This window comes from Salvelinus alpinus, chromosome 16, assembly GCF_045679555.1.
Source record: "Salvelinus alpinus chromosome 16, SLU_Salpinus.1, whole genome shotgun sequence".
Classification (NCBI taxonomy): Eukaryota; Metazoa; Chordata; class Actinopteri; order Salmoniformes; family Salmonidae; genus Salvelinus; species Salvelinus alpinus.
The window spans coordinates 19661769-19687628 of NC_092101.1; the positions used below are offsets into that span (position 1 = coordinate 19661769).

At 46.3% G+C, this 25860-nt stretch overlaps 1 protein-coding gene across 4 annotated transcripts in view; it reads right to left on the reverse strand.

The window, feature by feature from the left end:
• The window catches only part of sema6bb (sema domain, transmembrane domain (TM), and cytoplasmic domain, (semaphorin) 6Bb), a 141332-nt gene that overhangs the window by 22052 nt on the left and 93420 nt on the right, over positions 1–25860 (reverse strand). For all 4 annotated transcript variants that reach the window (XM_071345263.1, XM_071345262.1, XM_071345261.1 and 1 more), the window contains exons 11-16: positions 22787–22918; positions 21591–21740; positions 20580–20759; positions 17979–18119; positions 16658–16735; positions 13911–13969 (exon numbers count right to left, since the gene is read on the reverse strand). In XM_071345263.1, the coding sequence (XP_071201364.1) occupies positions 13911–13969; positions 16658–16735; positions 17979–18119; positions 20580–20759; positions 21591–21740; positions 22787–22918 (740 nt within the window). The remainder of the gene's footprint in view (positions 1–13910; positions 13970–16657; positions 16736–17978; positions 18120–20579; positions 20760–21590; positions 21741–22786; positions 22919–25860) is intronic.

The window sequence follows — 25860 nt, forward strand, 5'->3', positions numbered from 1 at the left end:
GTATGGAGAATTAAGTAAAACCACAAGTCCAAATCCCTATCTCCATCAAATAAAATCGCATTCTCACATAGGTGTTCCTCTTGTCCAGGTGGGAAAGGGTAGTGTGGAGTGCAATAGAGATTGCATCGTCTGTGGATCTGTTGGGGCGGTATGCAAATTAGGGGGTCTAGGGTTTCTGGGATAATGGTGTTGATGTGAGCAATGACCAGCCTTTCAAAGCACTTCATGGCTACAGACGTGAGTGCTACAGGTCGGTAGTCATTTAGGCAGATTACCTTAATGTTCTTGCGCACAGGCACTATGGTGCTCTGCCTAAAACATGTTGGTATTACAGACTTGGACAGGGAGAGGTTGAAAATGTCAGTGAAGACATGCTCGCAGTACACGTCCCGGTAATCCGTCTGGCCCTGCGGCCTTGGGAATGTTGACCTGTTTAAAGGTCTTACTCAAATTGGCTGCGGAGAGCGTGATCACACAGTCTTCCGGAACAGCTGGTGCTCTCATGCATGTTTCAGTGTTATTTGCCTCAAAGAGAGCATAGAAGTAGTTTAGCTCGTCTGGTAGGCTCGTGTCACTGGGCAGCTCTCGGCTGTGCTTCCCTTTGTAGTCTGTATTTGTATTTGTATTTTGTATTTATTATGGATCCCCATTAGCTGCTGCCAAAGCATCAGCTACTCTTCCTGGGGTCCAGCAAAATTAAGGCAGCTTATACAATTTTAAAACATTACAATACATTCACAGATTTCACAACACACTGTGTGCCCTCAGGCCCCTACTCCACCACTACCACCTATCTACAATACTAAATCCATGTGTATGTATAGTGCGTTTGTTATTGTGTGTGTATGTGTATGTGTATGTGTGTGTGTGTGTGTGCCAATGTTTGTGTTGCTTCACAGTCCCCGCTGTTCCATAAGCAGTTTTTTTATCTGTTTTTTAAATGTAATTTTACTGTTTGCATCAGTTACTTGATGTGGAATAGAGTTCCATGTAGTCATGGCTCTATGTAGTACTGTGTGCCTCCCATAGTCTGTTCTGGACTTGGAGACTGTGAGGAGACCTCTTGTGGCATGTTTTGTGGGGTATGCATGGGTGTCCGAGCTGTGTGCCAGTAGTTTAGACAGAAATAAAAGTAGTGATGAAGTCAATCTCTCCTCCACTTTCAGCCAGGAGAGATTGACATGCATATTATTAATATTAGCTCTCTGTGTACATCCAAGGTCCAGCCGTGCTGCCCTGTTCTGAGCAAATTGCAATCTTCCACTTTTTTGTGGCACCGGACCACACGACTGAACAGTAGTCAAGGTGGGGCCTGTAGGTCCTGCCTTGTTGATTGTGTTGTTAAGAAGGCAGAGCATCGCTTTGTTATAGACAGACTTCTCCCCATCTTAGCTACTACTCCATCAATATGTTTTGACCATGACAGTTTAAATTCTAGTGTTACTCCAAGCAGTTTAGTCATCTCAACTTGCTCAATTTCCACATTATTACAAGATTTAGTTGAGGTTTAGGGTTTAGTGAGTGTTTTGTTCCAAATACAATGCTTTTAGTTGTAGAAATATTTAGGGCTAACTTAATCCTTGCCACCCACTCTGAAACTGTAGTAGCTGGCTTGTATAGTGTTGAGTCATCCGCATACATAAAAACTCTGGCTTTACTCAAAGTCAGTGGCATGTCGTTAGTAAAAATTGAAAATAGCAAGGGGCCTAAACATCTACCCTGGGGAATTCCTGATTCTAACTGGATTATATTTGATAGGCTTCCCTTAAAGATCACCCTCTGTGTTCTGTTAGACAAGTAACTCTTTATCCACATTATAGCAGGGGGTGTAAAGCCATAACATATCAGTTTCTCCAGCAGCAGACTATGATCAATAATGCCAAAAGCTGCACTGAGGTCTAACAAGACAGCCCCCACAATAATTTTATCATCAATTTCTCTCAGCCATCAGTCATTTGTGTAAGTGCTGTGCTTGTTGAGTGTCTTTCCCTATAAGCATGCTGAAATTCTGTTGTTGATTTGTTTACTGTAAAATAGCATTGTATCTGGTCAAACATTTTTTTCCCCCAGAAGTTTACTAAGGGTTGGTAACAGGCTGATTGGTCAGCTATTTGAGCCGGGGGCTTTACTATTCTTGGGTAGCGAAATGACTTTAGCTCCTTCCAGGCCTGAGGGCACACGCTCTCCAGTAGGCTTACATTGAAGATGTGGCAAATAGGACTGGCAATATCATCTGCTATTATCCTCAGTAATCCAGATTGTCAGACCCCGGTGGCTTGTCATTTTTGACAGACAACAATAATTTTTTCACCTCTTCCACACTGACTTTACGGAATTGAAACGTACAATTCTTGTCTTTCATAATTTGGTCTGATATACTTGGATGTATAGTGTCAACGTTTGTTGCTGGCATGTCATCCCTAAGTTTGCTTATCTTGCCAATGAAAAAGTCATTATAGTAGTTTGCAATATCAGTGGGCTTTGTGATTCAATGAATGAAGGAGCTGGCTTTTTTCCCAAAAATTTCATTTAAGGTTTTTACTATCATTCTTTATTTAATTTATCTTTGTTTCATAGTGTAGTTGATTTTTATTTAGTTTAGTCACATGATTTCTTATTTTGCAGTACGTTTGCCAATTATTTGGGCTTCCAGACTTAATGCCATACCTTTTGCCTCATCCCTCTCAACCATACAACCATTTCAATTCATCATCAATCCAAGGGGATTTAACAGTTTTTACAGTAATTTTCTTAATGAGTGCGTGCTTATTAGTAACTGGAATAAGTAGTTTCATAAATGCATCAAGTGCAGCGCCTGGTTGCTCCTCATTACACACCGCAGACCAGCAAACATTCTTTACATCATCAACATATGTCTGTAATAGTTTGCAAGCCCTGCCACATCCGACGAGCATCAGAGTCGGTGTAGTACGATATGATCTTAGTCCTGTATTGACGCTTTGCCTGTTTGATGGTTTGTCGGAGGGCATAGCGGGATTTCTTAAAAGCTTCTGGGTTAGAGTCCCACTCCTTGAAAGCGGCAGCTCTAGCCTTTAGCTCAGTGCGGATGTTGCTTGTAATCCATGGCTTCTGGTTGTGGTATGTACGTACGGTCACTGTGGGGATGATGTCATCAATGCACTTATTGATGAAGCCAATCACTGATGTGGTGTACTTCTCAATGCTATCGGAGGCATCCCGGAAAATATTCCAGTCTGTGCTAGCAAAACAGTCCTGTAGCTTAGCATCTGCTTCATCTGACCACTTTTTTATTGATCTAGTCACTGGTGCTTCCCCGCTTTAATTTTTGTTTGTAAGCAGGAATCAGGAGGATAGAATTATGGTTAGATTTGCCAAATGGAGGATGAGCGAGAACTTTGTATGTGTCTCTGTGTGTGAAGTAAAGATGGTCCAGTGTTTTTTTCCCTCTGGTTGCACATTTAACATGCTGATAGAAATTTGGTAAAACGGATTTAAGTTTCCCTGCATTAAAGTCCCCGGCAACTAGGAGCGGCGCCTCTGGGTGAGCGTTTTCTTGTTTGCTTATGGTGAAATACAGCTCATTCAATGCTGTCTTAGTGCCAGCTTTTGACTGTGGTGGTATGTAAACAGCTACGAAAAATACAGATGAAAACTCTCTAGGTAGATAGTGTGGTCTACAGCTTATCATGAGATACTCTACATCTGGTGAGCAATAGCTCGAAACTTCCTTAGATATTGTGCACCAGCTGTTATTAACAAAAATACATAGTCCGCCGCCCCTTGTCTTACCAGATGCCGCTGTTCTATCCTGCCGGTACAGCGTATAACCAGCCAGCTGTATGTTAATAGTGTCGTCGTTCGTCGTTCAAGTATTACAGTTTTAAAAGTCCCGTTGGCAGTTTAATCTTCCGCGTAAATCATCGATTTTATTCTCCAAAGATTGCATGTTTGCTAACAGAATGGAAGGAAGTGAGGGTGGATTCGATCGCCTACAAATTCTCAGAAGGCAGCCCGCCGTCTGGCCCCTTATTCTCTGCCTCCTCTTCACGCAAATCACGGGGATCTGGGCCTGTTCCCGAGAAAGCAGTATATCCTTTGCGTCGGGCTCGTCGGACTCGTGAAAGGAAAAAAAGGATTCTGCTGGTCCATGGTGAGTAATCGCAGTCCTGATGTCTAGAAGTTATTTTCGGTTATAAGAGATGGTAGCGGCAACATTATGTACAAAATAAGTAAAAAAAATTTTTTTTACAAACAACGCAAATAAACGAACAAGAAACAATAGATTGGGGACGTCTGCCTTCCTCTCCGGAGCCATTTTACAGCTAGCTCCATTTGACAGCTCCATCCATGTATAATTTAGGAAAAGGACAGTTTTAGCTAGCTAGCTAGCCACTGGAGGGCAGAAACACAAAGAGATGCAACAATTCAAGTTGTTTCTGTCAATGACGTATGCTCTCGATGCGATGTGATTGGAGAGAAGCCAAATCCAAACTGGCTTCCCTTGACACTTTTTTTTGGTGCACCAGCACCATTCACAGTTGAGGTGACAACAATGTCATACTCTTTTGCACCAGACAGCATCAGATAGATGGTCTACACATACAGAGACAGAGGGGCACTGTTTTGCTCGCTCGGATGCTTTCTCCGGTGAGATACATTCAGCCTCTTGTGAATTGAAGGAAAATTATGAAACACAGAGAGCCAAAAGAAAAATAATTGTATATGTTTCTTTTTGTTCTTTTTTTGTAATTTTGAATACATGCCACTGGTTCACACAGACGGAAACACACTCGGCTTCCCGGTGTCGTCTTTCTGTAAAAAGGCAGATTTGAAATGTGCTGACTTGGAACAACAAGGGATTGTGCCAGTGGGACTCGGTGTTAATTGCGTCTATGAAAATACTGACAAAAATATTTGTCAAACTGTAACAAGTGCGCTGACAGTCGGAAAGCAAGTTCAGGGAGTGAGTGTTTTAATAAATAAAAGAAACAATGACCACGAAACACAAACAACGCAAAGATATGAAAACAGAGTCAATAACACCTCAGGAAAGAACCAAGGGGAGTGACAGATATAGGGAAGATAATCAAGGAGGTGATGGAGTCCAGGTGAGTGTCATGAGGTGCAGGTGTGCGAGACGATGGTGACAGGTGTGCAGGATAATTAGCAGCATGACGACCTAGAGGCCGGAGAGGGAGTATATGTGACACAAACACCTATTTCTCAGTGGCAACTGACGAGACAATAACTGACTAAATAGACTCAGAACAAACTATAACTAAAATAATTGTTCATTTCAGTAGACAAAAACGAGACAAGACAAAATCATCTCTGTGACTAAACTATGACTAGTAAGTGGACTGGACAAGAGTTTTTGGAGCGATTGAGAGCTTTTCAGTGTTATTTGTTTGGTCTAATCAAAAGCGTGCATGACATTAGCAGAATTGTAAGGCTTCTCATTGCAATGTTGCAATTCTGTTATTATTGGAAAACAAATATCATGACCAGGTAATTCACAAGTCACCTCTCTGCCCGGCAACCGTACTCCAATCTGGCAGCAAAAAATCATTGATGCAAATAATGCACACGCCATAGCTACTCTCCCGGTGGTACAAGCTCCACGTAGAAAAGTGGAGCCACTTTACTTATCGAGCCAATTCAAACAAGATCGAATGCAACATTTCTACACCCAGAGGGTTGACTCAAGAGACATCTGAAAGTACATCATTCCAATATATAAACTCAGGTAGTAACCGATTGATAATTCTAGCTAGTTAGTTTGTTGCAACCTATCAGACCACTACTTATGACAGAACTTTGATTACAATATATCTACAGTATAACTAAATGGTCAAGACTGCGACCATTTAGTCACATTTTGCAACCCTTTGACTTGGCTGTGCGAGTAAAACATTTAATTAGTCGCATCAGTGCGAGCTGAACATTCATTACAAGGTCACCTCAATCAAATGTCTCAAAACGTTGTTTTTTTTGGCGGATAAAACCATTATTTGGTCCAACAGTAAAGTGCATTATCCTCATTATTCCTGTAATGAAAGTGTCAGCTCAGCCCCTAGGGCCTGTTTCCCTAGGGCCTGTTTCCCTAGGGCCTGTTTCACTAGGGCCTGTTTCCCTAGGGAATGTTTCCATAGGGCCTGTTTCCATAGGGCCTGCTGCTGTGATGAGTGAGCCTCTCCCTCTCCCCCGACAATCACTGGATGATGTTGCACATCAAAATATCTTGTATCATGGATTCCTGCTTAGACATGTTAGATGAAATGACGTACTTATTGAATAGCCATCGCAGTAGTCTATTACACAGTCTAAAGCACTGAATGACTTTATAAGGTGATTACAAAATTTTTCGACAACATTCATGTGTCCAGTTTTCTGAGGGTGAGGAGAATATTTCATCAATGTCCCACCAAACATACATGGTTCCCACGTTCTCAGAACATAAGATAATGTTCTAGCCATGTTTCATGGGAACGTTGCAAGAACATTCGTGTCCAATATATTTTTTTAAATCATTACACAACATGTCTTGTTACTGTTGCCAAGCCAATCAAGGCCCTGATTGGTGAACTATTGATCCATTCATAGCTCTTTGTCTGTTGGCAAGGTTAGGGATACTCAGATACACAGTGCTTTTAAGATACTGTGTTTTCAATGTATATATTTGACATTAATGATTACATTGTGCATGTTCAATTAATCTCCATCATCTTCTTGAAATCCACATCACATACTATGTACAGTGGGGAGAACAAGTATTTGATACACTGCCGATTTTGCAGGTTTTCCTACTTACAAAGCATTTAGAGGTCTGTAATTTTTATCATAGGTACACTTCAACTGTGAGAGACATAATCTAAAACAAAAATCCAGAAAATCACATTGTATGATTTTTAAGTAATTAATTTGCATTTTATTGCATGACATAAGTATTCGATACATCAGAAAAGCAGAACTTAATATTTGGTACAGAAACCTTTGTTTGCAATTACAGAGATCATATGTTTCCTGTAGTTCTTGACCAGGTTTGCACACACTGCAGCAGGGATTTTGGCCCACTCCTCCATACAGACCTTCTCCAGATCCTTCAGGTTTCGGGGCTGTCGCTGGGCAATACGGACTTTCAGCTCCCTTCAAATATTTTCTATTGGGTTCAGGTCTGGAGACTGGCTAGGCCACTCCAGGACCTTGAGATGCTTCTTAAGGAGCCACTCCTTAGTTGCCCTGGCTGTGTGTTTCGGGTCGTTGTCATGCTGGAAGACCCAGCCACGACCCATCTTCAATGCTCTTACTGAGGGAAGGAGGTTGTTGGCCAAGATCTCGCGATACATGGCCCCATCCATCCTCCCCTCAATACGGTGCAGTCGTCCTGTCCCCTTTGCAGAAAAGCATCCCCAAAGAATAATGTTTCCACCTCCATGCTTGGGATGGTGTTCTTGGGGTTGTACTCATGCTTCTTCTTCCTCCAAACACGGCGAGTGGAGTTTAGACCAAAAAGCTCTATTTTTGTTTCATCAGACCACATGACCTTCTCCCATTCCTCCTCTGGATCATCCAGATGGTCATTGGCAAACTTCAGACAGGCCTGGACATGCGCTGGCTTGAGCAGGGGGACCTTGCGTGCGCTGCAGGATTTTAATCCATGACGGAGTAGTGTGTTACTAATGGTTTTCTTTGAGACTGTGGTCCCAGCTCTCTTCAGGTCATTGACCAGGTCCTGCCGTGTAGTTCTGGGCTGATCCCTCACATTCCTCATGATCATTGATGCCCCACGAGGTGAGATATTGCATGGAGCCCCAGACCGAGGGTGATTGACCGTCATCTTGAACTTCTTCCATTTTCTAATAATTGCGCCAACAGTTGTTGCCTTCTTACCAAGCTGCTTGCCTATTGTCCTGTAGCCCATCCCAGCCTTGTGCAGGTCTACAATTTTATCCCTGATGTCCTTACACAGCTCTCTGGTCTTGGCCATGGAGAGGTTGGAGTCTGTTTGATTGAGTGTGTGGACAGGTGTCTTTTATACAGGTAACGAGTTCAAACAGGTGCAGTTAATACAGGTAATGAGTAGAGAACAGGAGGGCTTCTTAAAGAAAAACTAACAGGTCTGTGAGAGACGGAATTCTTACTGGTTGGTAGGTGATCAAATACTTATGTCATGCAATAAAATGCTAATTAATTACTTAAAAATCATACAATGTGATTTTCTGGACTTTACAGACCTCTACATGCTTTGTAAGTAGGAAAACCTGCAAAATCGGCAGTGTATCAAATACTTGTTCTCCCCACTGTATATCATAAATTGAAAAGTAACAAAAATGGATGTAGCATGGATGTTTATACTTGGTGGGATGTTGATGGAATATTCTCCCGAACGTCAGAAAACTGAACACAGGAATGTTCTTGCAACGTTCTCATAAAACATGTCTAGAACATTAATATCTTATATTCTGAGAACATGGTAATCATGTTCTGTGTATTTGTGGTGGAACATTGATGGAATATTCTCATAACATAATGCTCACATTGTATATAGACTTATTTTTCTACTGTATTATTGACTGTATGTTTGTTTTACTCCATGTGTAACTCTGTGTTGTTGTATGTGTCGAACTACTTTGCTTTATCTTGGCCAGGTCGCAATTGTAAATGAGAACTTGTTCTCAACTTGCCTACCTGGTTAAATAAAGGTGAAATAAAATATATAAAAATAACCTTCAGAGAACTTGACACATGAATGTTCTTGCAACGTCTCATGAAACGAGTCATCAATACTGTATATTCTGAGAACATTAACCACATTCTAGATGAGTTCTGTTTGACATTAAGGGAATGTTCTCCTAACTTTAACACGAAAACATGCTTAAAATGTTCTCAGAAGGTTTTTGCTGACATACAGTTGAAGTCGGAAGTTTACATACACTTAGGTTGGAGTCATTAAAACTTGTTTTTCAACCACTCCACAAATTTCTTGTTAAAACAAACTATAGTTTTGGCAAGTCGGTTAGGACATCTACTTTGTGCAAGACAAGTAATTTTTCCAACAATTGTTTACAGACAGATTATTTCACTTATAATTCACTGTATCACAATTCCAGTGGGTCAGAAGTTTACATGAAGTTGACTGTGCCTTTAAACAGCTTGTTAAATTCCCCAAAATTATGTCATGGCTTTAGAAGCTTCTGATAGGCTAATTGACATCATTTGAGTCAATTGGAGGTGTACCTGTGGATGTATTTCAAGGCCTACCTTCAAACTCAGTGCCTCTTTGCTTGACATCATGGGAAATAAAAATAAAAATCAGTCAAGACCTCAGAAAATAATTGTAGACCTCCACAAGTCTGGTTCATCGTTGGGAGCAATTTCCAACGCATGAAGGACCACGTTCATCTGTACAAACAATAGTACGCAAGTATAAACACCATGGGACCACGCAGCCATCATACCGCTCAGGAAGGACACGCGTTCTGTCTCCTAGAGATTAACGTACTTGGGTGCAAATCAATTCCAGAACAACAGCAAAGGACCTTGTGAAGATGCTGGAGGAAACAGGTACAAAAGTATCTATATCCACAGTAAAACGAGTCCTATATCGACATAACCTGAAAGGCTGCTCAGCAAGGAAGAAGCCACTGCTCCAAAACCACCATAAATAAGCCAGACTACGGTTTGCAACTGCACATGGGGACAAAGATCGTACTTCTTGGAGAAATGTCCTCTAGCCTGATGAAACAATAATAGAACTGTTTGGCCATAATGATCATCGTTATGTTTGGAGGAAAAAGGGGGAGACTTGCAAGCCGAAGAACACCATCCCAACCGTGAAGCACGCAGCATCATGTTGTGGGGTTGCTTTGCTGCAGGAGGGACTGGTGCACTTCACAAAATAGATGGCATCATGAGGCAAGAAAATTATGTGGATATATTGAAGCAACATCTCAAGACATCAGTCAGGAAGTTAAAGCTTGGTCGCAAATGGGTCTTCCAAATGGACAATGACCCCAAGCATACTTCCAAAGTTCTGGCAAAATGGCGTAAGGACAACTAAGTCAAGGTATTGGAGTGGCCATCACAAAGCCCTGACCTCAATCCTATAAGAACATTTGTGGGCAGAACTGAAAAAGCGTGTGCAAGCAAGGAGGTTTACAAACCTGACTCAGTTACACCAGCTCTTTTAGGAGGAATGGGCCAAAAGTCACCCAACTTATTGTGGGAAGCTTGTGGTAGACTACCCGAAACGTTTGACCCAAGTTAAACAATTTAAAAGCAATGCTACCAAATACTAATTCAGTATATGTAAACTTCTGACCCACTGGGAATGTGATGAAAGAAATAAAAGCTGAAATAAATCATTTTCTCAACTATTATTCTGACATTTCACATTCTTAAAATAAAGTGGTGATCCTAACTGACCTAAGACAGGGAATTTTTACTAGGATTAAATGTCAGGAAAAGTGAAAGACTGAGTTTAAATGTATTTGGCTAAGGTGTATGTAAACTTCCGACTTCAACTGTAGATAGAATGTTCCCATAACTAACGGAAAACTGGACACTCAAACATTAGGGATTACATTACAAAAACATTCTCTCTCCCTTGAATTGTTAGCTGGTACATCACTTTAGGGTTCTAGCCTTTTCTTATTGACTTTGTTTCACATTTTGCGAGAGCTAAAGGTCCCTTACAACAAATGAAATAGTAGATGGTTGAAGTCTAGCCCGACACTTAGCCGAGCTTACCCTGCTGAAACCAATACTCCTGCCAGGCAGGTCACGACCTGGAAAACCTGAACTCTGCGGCCGCGTGGGGCAATAACCGCTGGTAAGTGGAGCTGACATGTTAGATCATCCGTTGACACCAGGGATAAATCCTGCTCATTATTGTTTTTACACCTCTGGAATTTATTACCTGACATGTTTAGAGGAGGTTTCAGAACTGACTGGGCTCAATGTAAACATGATTAGAAGTATACATCCAGCATTAGGCTTAGGAAGCTCTGGGGACAGAGTGATTGAGTTGTAGGCTGTGGGTCTGATGCGAGGTAGGATAGGCCCAGGCCCTAAGCATGCAGAGCCACGCGCATGCAAAAGCACACACACACACACACACACACACACACACACACACACACACACACACACACACACACACACACACACACACACACACACACACACACACACACACACACACACACACACACACACACACACACACACACACACACAAACACACACACAGCTCTGATTGGACTCAACTGACTGAGCAGCCATTCACCACAGGTCAGCTCAATTAAAAGCTGTGTTGTCTACATCTGCTTTGATCAGGCCTGATTTAGAGGAGACAAGCATAACAAGCTCCTGTCCTGATCTCTGAAGAAGATCTCTGTGTTGATGTGTAAAGGAAGAGAGACAGCGACCGCTGCCCTCTTATCTTGGACTGGGCTGAGGTAGACCACCATGGGATATACTGTACATGCACTGAACCTTTGATACCACAGAGGGAGAAGTTGAGGTAGAGGGAGAGGGCGAGAGAGTGTGAGAGTGAGAAAGAGAGCGAAAGAGGTGGGAGCAAAAGCGAGGTGAGAGAGTAGGAGCAGGCAGCCTCCATGTGTCACCTGGCAGAGTTACTGCCTCATCACGCTGTCGGTAACGGGAGCATTGACAACTTGGTGACACCAGAGATGGCGGTAGCCTCCTCACTCCATCTGTTGCGCCCCTGTCCAGGACCCCAAGCTCTGCCATGCCTCCGTCCTCACCCCCCTCATCACCTTCTTCCCTCACCCTCTCCCCTCATCACCTTCTTCCCTCACCCTCTCCCTCAGCTCCTCATCACCATCTTCCCTCACCCTCTCCCTCAGCCCTCATGGCTGCAGACTGCTTTATAGATTCACTCCTGATATTTATTTGACTCAAATCGAGCCAAAGAGCAGATGAAAATCGATTCCCCCTCCTTTCCTTCGTGCGGCTACTTTTCTCTGACTAAGCAGCGGGAGAGGCAGTTAAAGGCAAGTTATCAGAGCTGTCCATCCATCTCCCTCTGTGGGCCGCCAACAGGCCTGGACTGGGGGGAGGGAGTGTGGTCTGGTTTGCGCTTGGCTGTGGCTTCGGCTGTGTGCAGTGTCACCACTGAGGAGCTGCAGAGCCCAGCTATGCTCCCTCACTCAGGGAGAGTGAGGAGGAGGGAGGGAGAGGGTGATGAATGTTGCATTATCCCATAGAGAGATGGATGGAGCATGGCAGGCTCTCTTCTATCTGCCTGCTGGAGATTCAGACAGGTGGGATATGTCAGATAGAGGTACAGTATATGGACTCAGCTGAGATTCTTCTGTCTAATCTACCTCAGAGCTTTGCAGACTCACACCTGTGTGTGTGTGTGTGTGTGTGTGTGTGTGTGTGTGTGTGTGTGTGTGTGTGTGTGTGTGTGTGTGTGTGTGTGTGTGTGTGTGTGTGTGTGTGTGTGTGTGTGTGTGTGTGTGTGTGTGATGGACTGATGTGACAATTCACAGGTTTCAAATAGTAACACTGAATGATGAAAGTCATAACTGGTTTCCTTTCTACTTGCAGCTTTTTGTCTTCTTCAGACTGTCTATTGAGTCTGTTGATGGCTACAGAGATCTGTTTAGACCATCTGAGTGTTGTACACTGGGGAAGCTATGTACTGTAAAAAACTAAAATAGCATCAATATCAGACAGAGGAAGAAATTGAAGCACAAGTTCATCACTTTCTAAGACACAGAGCTTAATGATTCTGGCAGCCGATATGATGCTAGCGCATCCTTTTGGCAAGCGTACACAGGGCTATTCAGCACCATTCATCTTGTGACAACCAACAGCACCTTTGTCAGCAGAAGTCAGGACCGCCACGCGTTTGTCATGTCAGTATCAGAACCATTATCTAAGACAGATCAGATGGGAGAATCCTGGCAACATCCTCAAAGAGACGCTGGGTGCTGAGGCTAATGCACCTTTATGTATACTGGCCGACACAGGGTCAAGCAAGCTTAGAGGAAGAGTCACAAGCCACCGGACCAGCACCCCCAGACAGACAGGGACCAGGGTCCAGGGGGGTGCAGAGGGCTCCAGGGGTGAGGGAGCATCTTCAAACAGCCCCTCTGAAGACTTATGTAATATTGATCTGTGTGGCTCTCCAGGTGCATGGCAGATGAACTTGGAGAACTTGAAGAGGCGGAGGATTCATTTGCACGAATGCCTCATCAGAAGTAGCGGTGGGATCAAAAGAGCCAGGGAGTCGAGGAGATTTCTGTCTGAGGGATCGCTTTGCTTTGCTGTGCCGCCGTCATTTTCATATCAGAAAACAACTAGGAAAACATCAAGGCGAGGCTATCCAGAGACGCATAATAATTAACCAGAAGTATAAACAACTACAAAGCAAAGCTACGGAAGAGCAAAAAGAGAGCTTCGGAACATTCCCAAAAGAAAGAGTAAACAGAGGAGAAAGCAAATATGGGTAAAACATACATGGGGATTTCTACATCTGCATTGCTTGCTCTTTGGGGTTTTAGGCTGGGTCTGTATAGAATTTTGTGACAACTGCTGATGTAATAAGGGATTTATAAAATACATTTGATTGATTGATTAATGATGATATGGAGCTAGACAGCAGTAGTAGCAGCAGGTAGCATAGAGGTTAAGAGCGCTGGGCTGAAAGGTCACTAGTTCAAATCCCAGCGACGACTAGGTGAGAAATATGTTGATGTGCCCTTGAGCAAGGCAGTCAACCCTAATTGTGCCGGTAAATCGCTCTGGATAAGAGCGTCTGCTAAATTACTTAAATGTAAAAGGTAGTGTATGATGTTCTACCCTAGAGTAGGCAGTTATGCAAGAAACACTGAATCAACACAAATACAGCTTAACATTAGAGGATGGCAATAAACAGAAAGAAACACTTCTCTTACCATCACAGTCGCCCAAGTGGGACACGTTCCCATGTTCTATGTCCTGCTCGAACGGCAGTCTGGAAGAGGGGAAAGACGATCATATATCAATCCACACATAAACAATACATAGGCCTACTGCAAGCTTTGGTCACTGACAGAAACCTCTGCTTTTCTCTGGTAAACAAAACATTGTACCAGCAAAGGACAGGAATACTTTTTTTGTGTGGAGTTGAGAGAAATAATACTGTATTGTATATCCCCAACTCTGAAAGCAGGTCTGGATCTTTCAATTCGTATTTAAAAAATAATTTACCATTTCTACTTTTTTAATAGGAGACCTTGGAAAATCAAAAGGGGCTTTGACATTATATGATGAAGCGACAAAATTAAAATTAAATTAAAATGGGTGTGTTCCAACGGCAGTGAGACCAGACCAAGTGCATTGACCTCCCCTGGAGACAGCCACCCTTAGTCATGGCCCATATCCACAGAAACATCAGCTAGTTAGACTGTGAATGTATACCATAAAGGTCATCTAAAGAGAAGAAATAACAGCAGTTTGTGCTTCAAAATGGCCCCTGTCCAATGAGGTAATTTAAACATGGGAAGTGCTCAAGGCTAGAGGGAAGGCTGTATCGCCACAGCCACAGCCACAGCCACAGCCACAGCCACAGCCACAGCCAGCTCACTGGGATGTGTCTCCTGCTCTACAATTAGTTGAAAAGGCCCAAACAACAAGCAGGCCAACAGAGTGTTTCACTGCCTGAGAATAAGTTTACACTGGAAGTAAGTTTACACTGGAGTGGTTGGAGGGTTATTGTGGATATATTGCTCACCCTGATAGGGTATATTGTGTTGGGTAAATGAAGGCTGCAGGCTGTAATCTTTAGTGTAAGAAGGCAATGTTTTGTCACAATACCCTCAATGGTGAGAATGTGAATAAGTTTAGGGATTTATTGTCCCCGAGTCTAAAGGAGACCAGATTACAGGTACATTTATAATTGAAAGAAATATGAAGGCTAATAAACAGACGCAAAACACCTACAGTAATAAAACAATATCAACAGATAGACTAATCAGTAAGGAGCCTAATTATCTTTGTTCCAATATAGTCCATGTTACAGTCTTACATTGCAAACAACGGGGAGTTTTTTCATCACCCAGCATCGTCTTCACTTTTCCAAATGGAATTTATCCTCAAACTGGAGCATCACTTGATACAGGATCAATGGACAGGTTGACCGCCCTTGCTAAATCAAATCACAACACAGGGCCCTTAATTGTATAACGGTGAGGCTGTAAGGTGCTCTTTAAGGCTCTGTTGTCTGTAACTGCTGGCACTGTACCTGTGTTTGCACACATAATTCAATAAGCAGCCTCTCTAAAAAGAGATTTGATTTCACTGGGCTGGGCGGACGTGAGGCAGAGCGGGAGGGAGTGGGAGGGTTTACAGCCCAGAACAAGAGGTGAGCTGCCAAGACAGCCAGGAATCGTTCTGTGGCAGGCGTACAAGAGCAACGCAACCCTGACAAAGATGTACACCCAGCTCTGGAAATCAAGCTGTGTTGAAGAATGCAGCATTGTTGTGAACACACAATGGCAATAGCAGATATCCTGGATGAATAAATGTACACAGCTCGCTCTGACAGGATAACTAAATGAGGACATGTTTGCCTAGCCACAGCTTGTGTTGCAGGCTTATAACTGTAGGCTCTGTCAGAGCTTAGGCCTAACACTCAGTATAAATAGAGAGTGTCACAGCAACCCAGGTGGTCCAGGCATCGACTAGACAGAGAACCGGACAGAGAACCAGACAGAGAACCAGACAGAGAACCAGACAGAGAACCAGACAGAGAACCAGACAGAGAACCAGACAGAGAACCAGACAGAGAACCGGACAGAGAACCAGACAGAGAACCAGACAGAGAACCAGACAGAGAACCAGACAGAGAACCAGACAGAGAACCGGACAGAGAACCAGACAGAGAACCAGACAGAGAACCAGACAGAGAACCGGACAGAGAACCAGACAGAGAACCAGACAGAGAACCAGACAGAGAACCAGACAGAGAACCAGACAGAGAACCAGACAGAGAACCAGACAGAGAACCAGACAGAGAACCAGACAGAGTACCAGACAGAGTACCAGACAGAGAACCAGACAGAGAACCAGACAGAGACCCAGACAGAGAACCAGACAGAGAACCAGACAGAGAACCAGACAGAGAACCAGACAGAGAACCAGACAGAGAACCAGACAGAGAACCAGACAGAGAACCGGACAGAGAACCAGACAGAGAACCAGACAGAGAACCAGACAGAGAACCAGACAGAGAACCAGACAGAGAACCGGACAGAGAACCAGACAGAGAACCAGACAGAGAACCGGACAGAGAACCAGACAGAGAACCAGACAGAGAACCGGACAGAGAACCAGACAGAGAACCAGACAGAGAACCAGACAGAGAACCGGACAGAGAACCAGACAGAGACCCAGACAGAGAACCAGACAGAGACCCAGACAGAGACCCAGACAGAGACCCAGACAGAGAACCAGACAGAGACCCAGACAGAGACCCAGACAGAGACCCAGACAGAGACCCAGACAGAGACCAGGTATAGATATGACAGAGGTCAAACGGATGCCAGACAGAAACAAGACAAAGGTACAGGCCAGACACGGGGCAGGTCGATAGCAGACAGGGACCAGGCATAGAACCAGACAGAGGACAGTGCTGTGCCCTCGTTCCCCCCCAGCACCTCACCTGGTCCCGGGCCTGAGGAAGGAGCAGGTGCTTCCTCTGGTCCAGCCACAGTAGGGGTCCCTGGAGGAGATACAGTTCCTGGAGATAAACAGAGTAAACACAGTCTTTAGTGATGCACCACCCAGGGCAGACAGACACCATGGATTCATTGAACACATTACACGTTTGACATATAGGTTACTGTATGTCACGCCTCACTAGGTTTAGAGTCTGCTGGCATCAAGGCAATACGACTCAGTGGTGAGTCGTCAGCAAGGCCAAAGAGCAAGAGAGTAAGACGTGTGTGTGTACGTGTGTATGTGCGTGTGTATATGCGTGTGTGTGTTGAACTACTGTGCCGAATAGATTTACTGATCTGTCGAAGAGCACTTGGGGATGTGGTAAAGTAGTTTGTGCCACCGAGGGTAGGCTGTATAAGTTGGCAGATGGTTTAGGGCCTGACTAAAGGTGTGATTGTAATGATTGGTGGTGGGCGGGGCTTAGGATGTGTTACAGATATACTGTATGTGGCTGAGAGGTGTGTGGGGGCTACAGAGGTGTGGGTGAGAGGTGTGTGGGGGCTACAGAGGTGTGGGTGAGGGGTGTGTGGGGGCTACAGAGGTGTGGGTGAGAGGTGTGTGTGGGCTACAGAGGTGTGGGCGAGAGGTGTGTGTGGGCTACAGAGGTGTGGGTGAGAGGTGTGTGTGGGCTACAGAGGAGTGGGTGAGAGGTGTGTGTGGGCTACAGAGGAGTGGGTGAGAGGTGTGTGGGGGCTACAGAGGTGTGGGTGAGGGGTGTGTGGGGGCTACAGAGGTGTGGGTGAGAGGTGTGTGTGGGCTACAGAGGTGTGGGCGAGAGGTGTGTGTGGGCTACAGAGGTGTGGGTGAGAGGTGTGTGTGGGCTACAGAGGGGTGGGTGAGAGGTGTGTGTGGGCTACAGAGGTGTGGGTGAGAGGTGTGTGGGGGCTACAGAGGAGTGGGTGAGAGGTGTGTGTGGGCTACAGAGGAGTGGGTGAGAGGTGTGTGTGGGCTACAGAGGAGTGGGTGAGAGGTGTGTGTGGGCTACAGAGGAGTGGGTGAGAGGTGTGTGTGGGCTACAGAGGAGTGGGTGAGAGGTGTGTGGGGGCTACAGAGGTGTGGGTGAGAGGTGTGTGTGGGCTACAGAGGAGTGGGTGAGAGGTGTGTGTGGGCTACAGAGGTGTGGGTGAGGGGTGTGTGTGATGTGTGTGTGTGTATGTGTGTGGAGCTGAAAGGTGTGTGTGATGTGTGTGTGTGTGGAGCTGAAAGGTGTGTGTGATGTTTGTGTGTGGAGCTGAAAGGTGTGTGTGATGTGTGTGACTTACTTCATGCAGCGTGAGTAGAGCTGGCATCGTGCCACAGGGACCCTGACCACACAAGAGGGGAAGGCCAGCAGCAGAGACTGGCTCACCCAGTCCAGAGTCAGGGACAACAACTGCCTCGCCTGCGGAGAGTCCTCCCCACACCTAAAAACACATACACACACAGAGAGACAGTGAGAGTGTTGCCTTATTGCACCTGCACAACACACAGTCGGCTAAGGCGCACCACACCATGATGAGGTCAAGCTGACCTCATCATATCACACACTAACTGAACACAACACTACTCTACATGATCTCACTGCACATCATATCAACACAACACATCACTGCTTCATTAAGTATAACTCAAACCAGTTTATGACTAAAAGCACAACAATAAAAGGGAATGCAGTAAAAGGCCTTCGGAAGCATGGAAATGCCTGTTTGTCACAGTGTCATCTTTAGTATGCAGTGTGTTGATGGCTGATGACTGAGGCCTGGGGTTGGATGGGCATCAAAGCCACCAGCTACATCCTGCATTAGCTCTAATTGGTACTTAGCACTTCCATATTATCCAAACACCTGCCTTTGTAGGCTGGATATATATATATATATTTATATACATATGTGCACTCCTGCATGGGCTTATTTGGATGGTTTATGGTAATAAACATGGCTGACAGCTGAGGAGTCATTAGGGGAAATTTATCACACACTACAGTACCAAGTTGTTAGTCATACCTCACAGCAAACAAACTATGTGAGAAACCAGACTGACGGAAGGAGAGCGCGAGCGATGGGAAGGGAGAAGAGCGCGAGAGATGGGGAGGGAGAAGAGAGCGAGAGATGGGGAGGGAGAAGAGAGCGAGAGATGGGGAGGGAGAAGAGCGTGAGCGATGGGAAGGGAGAAGAGAGCGAGCGATGGGAAGGGAGAAGAGAGCGAGCGATGGGAAGGGAGAAGAGAGCGAGAGATGGGGAGGGAGAAGAGAGCGAGAGATGGGGAGGGAGAAGAGAGCGAGAGATGGGGAGGGAGAAGAGAGCGAGAGATGGGGAGGGAGAAGAGAGCGAGAGATGGGGAGGGAGAAGAGAGCGAGAGATGGGGAGGGAGAAGAGAGCGAGAGATGGGGAGGGAGAAGAGCGTGAGCGATGGGGAGGGAGAAGAGAGCGAGAGATGGGGAGGGAGAAGAGAGCGAGAGATGGGGAGGGAGAAGAGAGCGAGAGATGGGGAGGGAGAAGAGAGCGAGAGATGGGGAGGGAGAAGAGAGCGAGAGATGGGGAGGGAGAAGAGCGTGAGCGATGGGGAGGGAGAAGAGAGCGAGAGATGGGGAGGGAGAAGAGAGCGAGAGATGGGGAGGGAGAAGAGAGCGAGAGATGGGGAGGGAGAAGAGAGCGAGAGATGGGGAGGGAGAAGAGAGCGAGAGATGGGGAGGGAGAAGAGCGTGAGCGATGGGGAGGGAGAAGAGAGCGAGAGATGGGGAGGGAGAAGAGAGCGAGAGATGGGGAGGGAGAAGAGAGCGAGAGATGGGGAGGGAGAAGAGAGCGAGAGATGGGGAGGGAGAAGAGAGCGAGAGATGGGGAGGGAGAAGAGCGTGAGCGATGGGGAGGGAGAAGAGAGCGAGAGATGGGGAGGGAGAAGAGAGCGAGAGATGGGGAGGGAGAAGAGAGCGAGAGATGGGGAGGGAGAAGAGAGCGAGAGATGGGGAGGGAGAAAGAACAACTAAACAAGTAAACAAAATAAGTAAAATGGAGACAGGTTGAGAAATAATGAAAGTGTGGCCCATTAATCTCTCTGTTTCCCCCGGGTCATTTCATGGTTCATTACCAGGTCGAAAATATAAAATATAATCATTATGTCAGACAGCCAATCAAAAAACAATTTGGGCTTTGAGGATCTCTATCTGTGATGTGTTCCCGTTGCCCCTGCGATGGTGGCGGGTGCCGTCTATCTACCCTGGGCCCATTAAGGGAGTTAGTCTGGGGTTAAGGAAGGGCAGGCTGGGAGAAGGCTGATCTGATTACTCCAGTCCCTCTCTCCTGATTAGCTGGCTCCTTGCGTTGAGGGAGAATGCCAGCCCTGTCACACACCCCTATACCAGGCTCACAGCCACACCACTATCACAGCACAGCAAATCACCCCCAAACACACTCACACACCGGCAACACCGCCGCTATTGCTGCAGCCTTAACTCATCTGCCCTCTGATCTGATTCCTCTGCTCCCCATTTAGTTGTTTGTGGAATGGAACCTCACATTGACGCCTACATGAATGCGTTGTTTTGAAGGGTGGGAAGTAACGGTTTTAACCTCCTTTCACCTGCCAACGAGGTTTGTGCTACAGTGTTTCTTACTACAGTAAATGAGCCCCGTTTTCCCCTCAGTCTGAGCAGAGAATAGATCAGGGGGCACAATTAGCAGCCCCGCCGCCATAGCTCTAGTTAGGAGACTCTTGCTTAAACATTTCTAATTGGGCTCATTGAAAGATAACCAAGTAATACCCCATCTGTTTGCTTCCTATCCCCCCCGCGGTCCCATGCATGTGTTACAGTGAAACACTTAGAGATAATTAATAAGACCATCACAACAACACCCATTAGAGACTGTCTGTAACCCGTTAACTCTTACTTGTCAGGGATGAAGCCCTCCAGCTCCTCCAGGAAGACATTGCTGCTGGACACGGTGTTGTCCCGGTTGGGGATGATCAGGAACTTGAGGATGGTCCCCCGGCTGGAGCCCAGGAAGAGCACTGTGCGGTTTCTGTAGGGGCCAGCCTCCGTGTCCATCGCCATCTTATTCAGCTGGTACCTAAGGGGAAGAAGACAAGATGATGATATAGAGACACTGTGTTTTTCACCCAATCCTCTCTTGACCCCTTGTCCTGATTAACCAATAGGCTATTGCGTTGATCTGACAGGATTTGAGTTAGCAATATAGAGATAATTCCATCTAGCCTATCAAACAGCATTGTGGAGCTTCTGTTACAATAACTAAGCTTACATGATCCTATCAAATAGGGTAGGGTCTAGGGCTCAATTTGGGACACAACCAATCTGCATACCTCTTACTGTCATTCACTAAATGAAATTCACACAGTAAAATATTCATCCAATTTACATACAGAACTAATTACCAAGAGCAGTCATTAATATCATTCAGATGAATGGACTTGTCTTGAAACAATAGCACCGTAGCTGAACTACACACGTCCTGTGTGTATGAGTCAATGTTCTAAAATAGAAGAAGTCGTTCCACTGGGTAATTCATATTCCACATACAACTTGTCACAGTAATAGTCTCCTCCCTCTGGCTCGGCTGGTGGCCATTGTAGTTTGATGCATCCCAGCTGCTTGCCTCCTGCAGCAAACTCTCACAGCGAGCGGAACAACCGACCGGCATAAACAGAAGGAGAACCAGCCCAGAGGCTAATTTGTGTCCATGCAAATATGTGTGTGTATGTGTATGAGTTTGCCCTGAGACATGGCTGTAGACTCCTATGGTGTCTAATGGTATGAAGCCATACAAGTGTACATGTCTCAGCGAAACAGCACAGGATGCAGGGAAACAGCACAGGATGTGTGCGAAAGGTTTCCTAGTTCTGAGTCTGTGATGTCCCCTGATGCGGTCACAGAGCCTCACCTGACCATGGTTCTGACGATCCAGGGCCTCTGTCCCAGTGAGGGCACCGCCTCGTCCATTAGGGGGTGGGTCTTCACAAAGTTCAGCATCTCATCAGGGAAACCATTGGATGAGTTGAACCTGGAGCCCTGAACAGCACAGCCCCCTGGCCTGTTGGAGGAGGGTGAAACACAGGGTTTAGCACAGGCTCCCCCTTACTGAGGCACAGGCTCCCCCTTACTGAGGCACAGGCTCCCCCTTACTGAGGCACAGGTTCCCCCTTACTGAGGCACAGGCTCCCCTTTACTGAGGCACAGGCTGACCCTTACTGAGGCACAGGCTGACCCTTACTGAGGCACAGGCTCCCCCTTACTGAGGCACAGGCTCCCCCTTACTGAGGCACAGGCTCCCCCTTACTGAGGCACAGGCTCCCCCTTACTGAGGCACAGGCTCCCCTTTACTGAGGCACAGGATCCCCCTTACTGAGGCACAGGCTCCCCCTTACTGAGGCACAGGCTCCCCCTTACTGAGGCACAGGCTCCCCTTTACTGAGGCACAGGCTCCCCTTTACTGAGGCACAGGCTCCCCCTTACTGAGGCACAGGCTCCACCTTACTGAGGCACAGGCTCTCCTTTACTAAGGCACAGGCTCCACCTTACTGAGGCACAGGCTGACCCTTACTGAGGCACAGGCTTCCCCTTACTGAGGCACAGGATCCCCCTTACTGAGGCACAGGCTCCACCTTACTGAGGCACAGGCTGACCCTTAGAGAGCACAGGACCCCCTTACTGAGGCACAGGCTGACCCTTACTGAGGCACAGGCTGACCCTTACTGAGGCACAGGCTCCCCCTTACTGAGGCACAGGCTGACCCTTACTGAGGCACAGGCTGACCCTTACTGAGGCACAGGATCCCCCTTACTGAGGCACAGGCTCACCCTTACTGAGGCACAGTATCCCCCTTACTGAGGCACAGGCTGACCCTTACTGAGGCACAGGATCCCCCTTACTGAGGCACAGGCTCACCCTTACTGAGGCACAGGATCCCCCTTACTGAGGAACAGGCTCCCCCTTATGGAGGCACAGGCTCCCCCATACTGACCAATTTCAGTGTTATCTGTGGTCAGTTAATGGTGTCTTACACTCTTACACTTTAGACTCACATAAAGTACATCAATATGAGCCAGGAGATGATTGCCAGGTAAGGCAATACTGTACCTTGGTTTGGGAATGAGCTCGTCAGGAACAGGGGTCCATATAGACTCAGGTGACTTCTGCTCCTTGAATCTCCCATCAAACACCCCAGCCAGCTGCTCCATGTCGAAGGCACACACAGCCGAACCAGGGATACTACAGAGAGAGAACCAGATACAATGGATAAGGCAGGGGTGGATAGAGTGGCGCAGCGGTCTAAGTCACTGCATCTCAGTGCTAGAGGTGCCACTACAGACCCTGGTTCGATTCCAGGCTGTATCACAACCGGCAGTGATTGGGAGTCCCATAGGGCGGCGCACAATTGGCCCAGCGTCGTCCGGGTTTGGCCGGGGTAGGCCATCATTGTAAATAAGAATTTGTTCTTAACTGACTTGCCTAGTTAAATAAAGGTTAAATAAAAATATATATATAAATGGACAATTAAGGTTATATCCTGAATGACATTGAAGTTGGCATACAAAATTGAAGTTTTGTGTTAGAATCCGGGAATACACAGGAAATAAGTAGTCAACAAATGAGGAATTACTCAGAGGAAATACTGTAGAGACCACACAACATGTTCCAGTAAAATGCTTGCACACCTTGGCTGTTGCTAAGCTCCTATTGAACTCACTGACCCAGAATGGAACATCTGCTGTGAAAAGAAGCTAAGTCCCCCCACACTGAACGAAGCGCTACAATACTGTTACTGTAGTGTCGAGTGTGGTAGTTAATGGAGGTGTACACAAGAGAGATGGAGAGAGAGAGCAATGTCAGGACAACAGGGGGTGAATACTAGCGCCTCTCTTTCTCTCGTCTCCTGCTCCGAGAGCTTCTCTTCCCTTTGAGACATCATGTTTTTGCTAAGAAGTTGTGTGAGTCTGTGGAGTGACTAGGACTTCTCTGGTACAGCACAAAGTGAACCTTAGGGAGTGACTCAGTGCCTGCCGAGCACTTCACGCCTACTCTCTTTTCCCTTTCCTAACTCTGACACTACGTCCTGAGAGAGAGAGGGAGAGAGAGAGTGAGAGAGAGGGTGTGAGAGGGTGAGAGAGAGTGAGAGAACTCCAGAGAGGGAGAGAAAGAGAGAAAGTGAGAGAGCACTGCAGAGAGAGGGGGAGAAAGAGAGAAAGTGAGAGAGCACTGCAGAGAGAGGGGGAGAAAGAGAGAAAGTGAGAGAGCACTGCAGAGAGAGGGGGAGAAAGAGAGAAAGTGAGAGAGCACTGCAGAGAGAGGGGGAGAAAGAGAGAAAGTGAGAGAGCACTGCAGAGAGAGGGGGAGAAAGAGAGAAAGTGAGAGAGCACTGCAGAGAGAGGGGGAGAAAGAGAGAAAGTGAGAGAGCACTGCAGAGAGAGGGGGAGAAAGAGAGAAAGTGAGAGAGCACTGCAGAGAGAGGGAGAGAAAGAGAGAAAGTGAGAGAGCACTGCAGAGAGAGGGGGAGAAAGAGAGAAAGTGAGAGAGCACTGCAGAGAGAGGGGGAGAAAGAGAGAAAGTGAGAGAGCACTGCAGAGAGAGGGGGAGAAAGAGAGAAAGTGAGAGAGCACTGCAGAGAGAGGGGGAGAAAGAGAGAAAGTGAGAGAGCACTGCAGAGAGAGGGGGAGAAAGAGAGAGAAAGCAGCAGAGAGAAAGGCTCTCTCACTCTCACTTTGCTGCTCACTCCAACACTCCATTACTCCAGTGTTAAGGTCAAGTAGTGCCTGTGCTCAGGTCTTGACACAAACAGACAGATGGGCTTATGGGCTCTCTCCCTGCGCTGCCCCTGTGCCCCTAGGCCTGCTGGAGTAGGTATCCAGGGATCCTCTGAGAACTGTTTGTTTGGGTAAGCTGTCTGAGTTTTGCCTCTCTCTGCTGCGAAACCAGAGGCTTTTTCCAGCAGGGTGACATGCTAACCTAATACATCATTTGACCAGGTCAACCTCTCTCCAACTGTCTGGCAGCCTACCCTGCCTTTGCCTCTATATTTCTGTATTCTGTATTCTCTTCTCCTTCTTCTCTACCTGTATAATTTCTCTGTCCTCTCTGCTCTTTCTTGCTCTCCCTCTCTCTCGCTCTCATCCCTTTCATCCTCTGTTTCTCTTCTGATCTCTCTTTCCTAATTTTTTTGAAATAAATTGGCATCAGTTTGGCTATGTACAGCTGTTGAATTGTGGCCGTTCAAATTTGATGTACAGTGAGAAGGGTTGACTGACAGTCAGTACAGGCTGGGGAGGCTGGTGGAGGGGTCAGACTTCGTGCCAGACCACACCCTCACAGTTTAACCAGCTCTCTGACAGCTCTCTATAGCCCAGCTCCGGTGACAGCATGACAGCTGATGGAGGCTAGTGGAGGGGAATTAGTTCTTCAGTCTAGGCTAAGGTTCAAGGAAAGGTGAGAGGATTGTTTATTTTATTTTATCCACCTGGGTCTTTACATCTTTTACGTCTCTTCCACCTCTCTGTCTCTTCCCCCTCTCTGCACACACATTTACCTTCTTCAACCTTTCTGCTTTGTCTTTCTATACTTCTCTCATCTGCTTTCTCTCCACCTCTCTCTGTCTCTCTGTCTCTCCGCCTCTCTCTGTCTCTCCACCTCTTTCTGTCTCTCCACCTCTTTCTGTCTCTCCACCTGGTAAGGACCAAGTATGTATTCAGCTCCTGCCTCAACCCAGGGCCCAGAGGAGGTATCCAGCTGTGACTGCCACCGCATCTCCCTGGTGGCACAGCCTCAGTGCTCTCCTGTCAACTGGAGACGCCTCCCTCTGACACCATGTCATCTTAATGGCTCCTATGAGGCTGGGTCTCCAGAGGGCCCCCTGCTCTGACTAACTCCGAAGCGCCGCCGCAAAGCGTTATATTTTACAGTGAATGCTGCAGAAGAAGCGGAACTCCTTCGTAGGCGACTCTTTCGTCCACGTGCACACGGCTGGCTGGTGGGGCGGACTGAAAACAGGCTATACTATATCTTTATCTATAAAAATGTATCTGAGCTGCATGTGATTGAACAGGAAGCATATGCAATCCTTTCATTTCCTTCCTTGTAGACAGAATAAAACATGGTTGTGAGGAATACTTGAAAAATGTACTAGCCTAATCCGTAAATTAACTAATACATTAATTAAC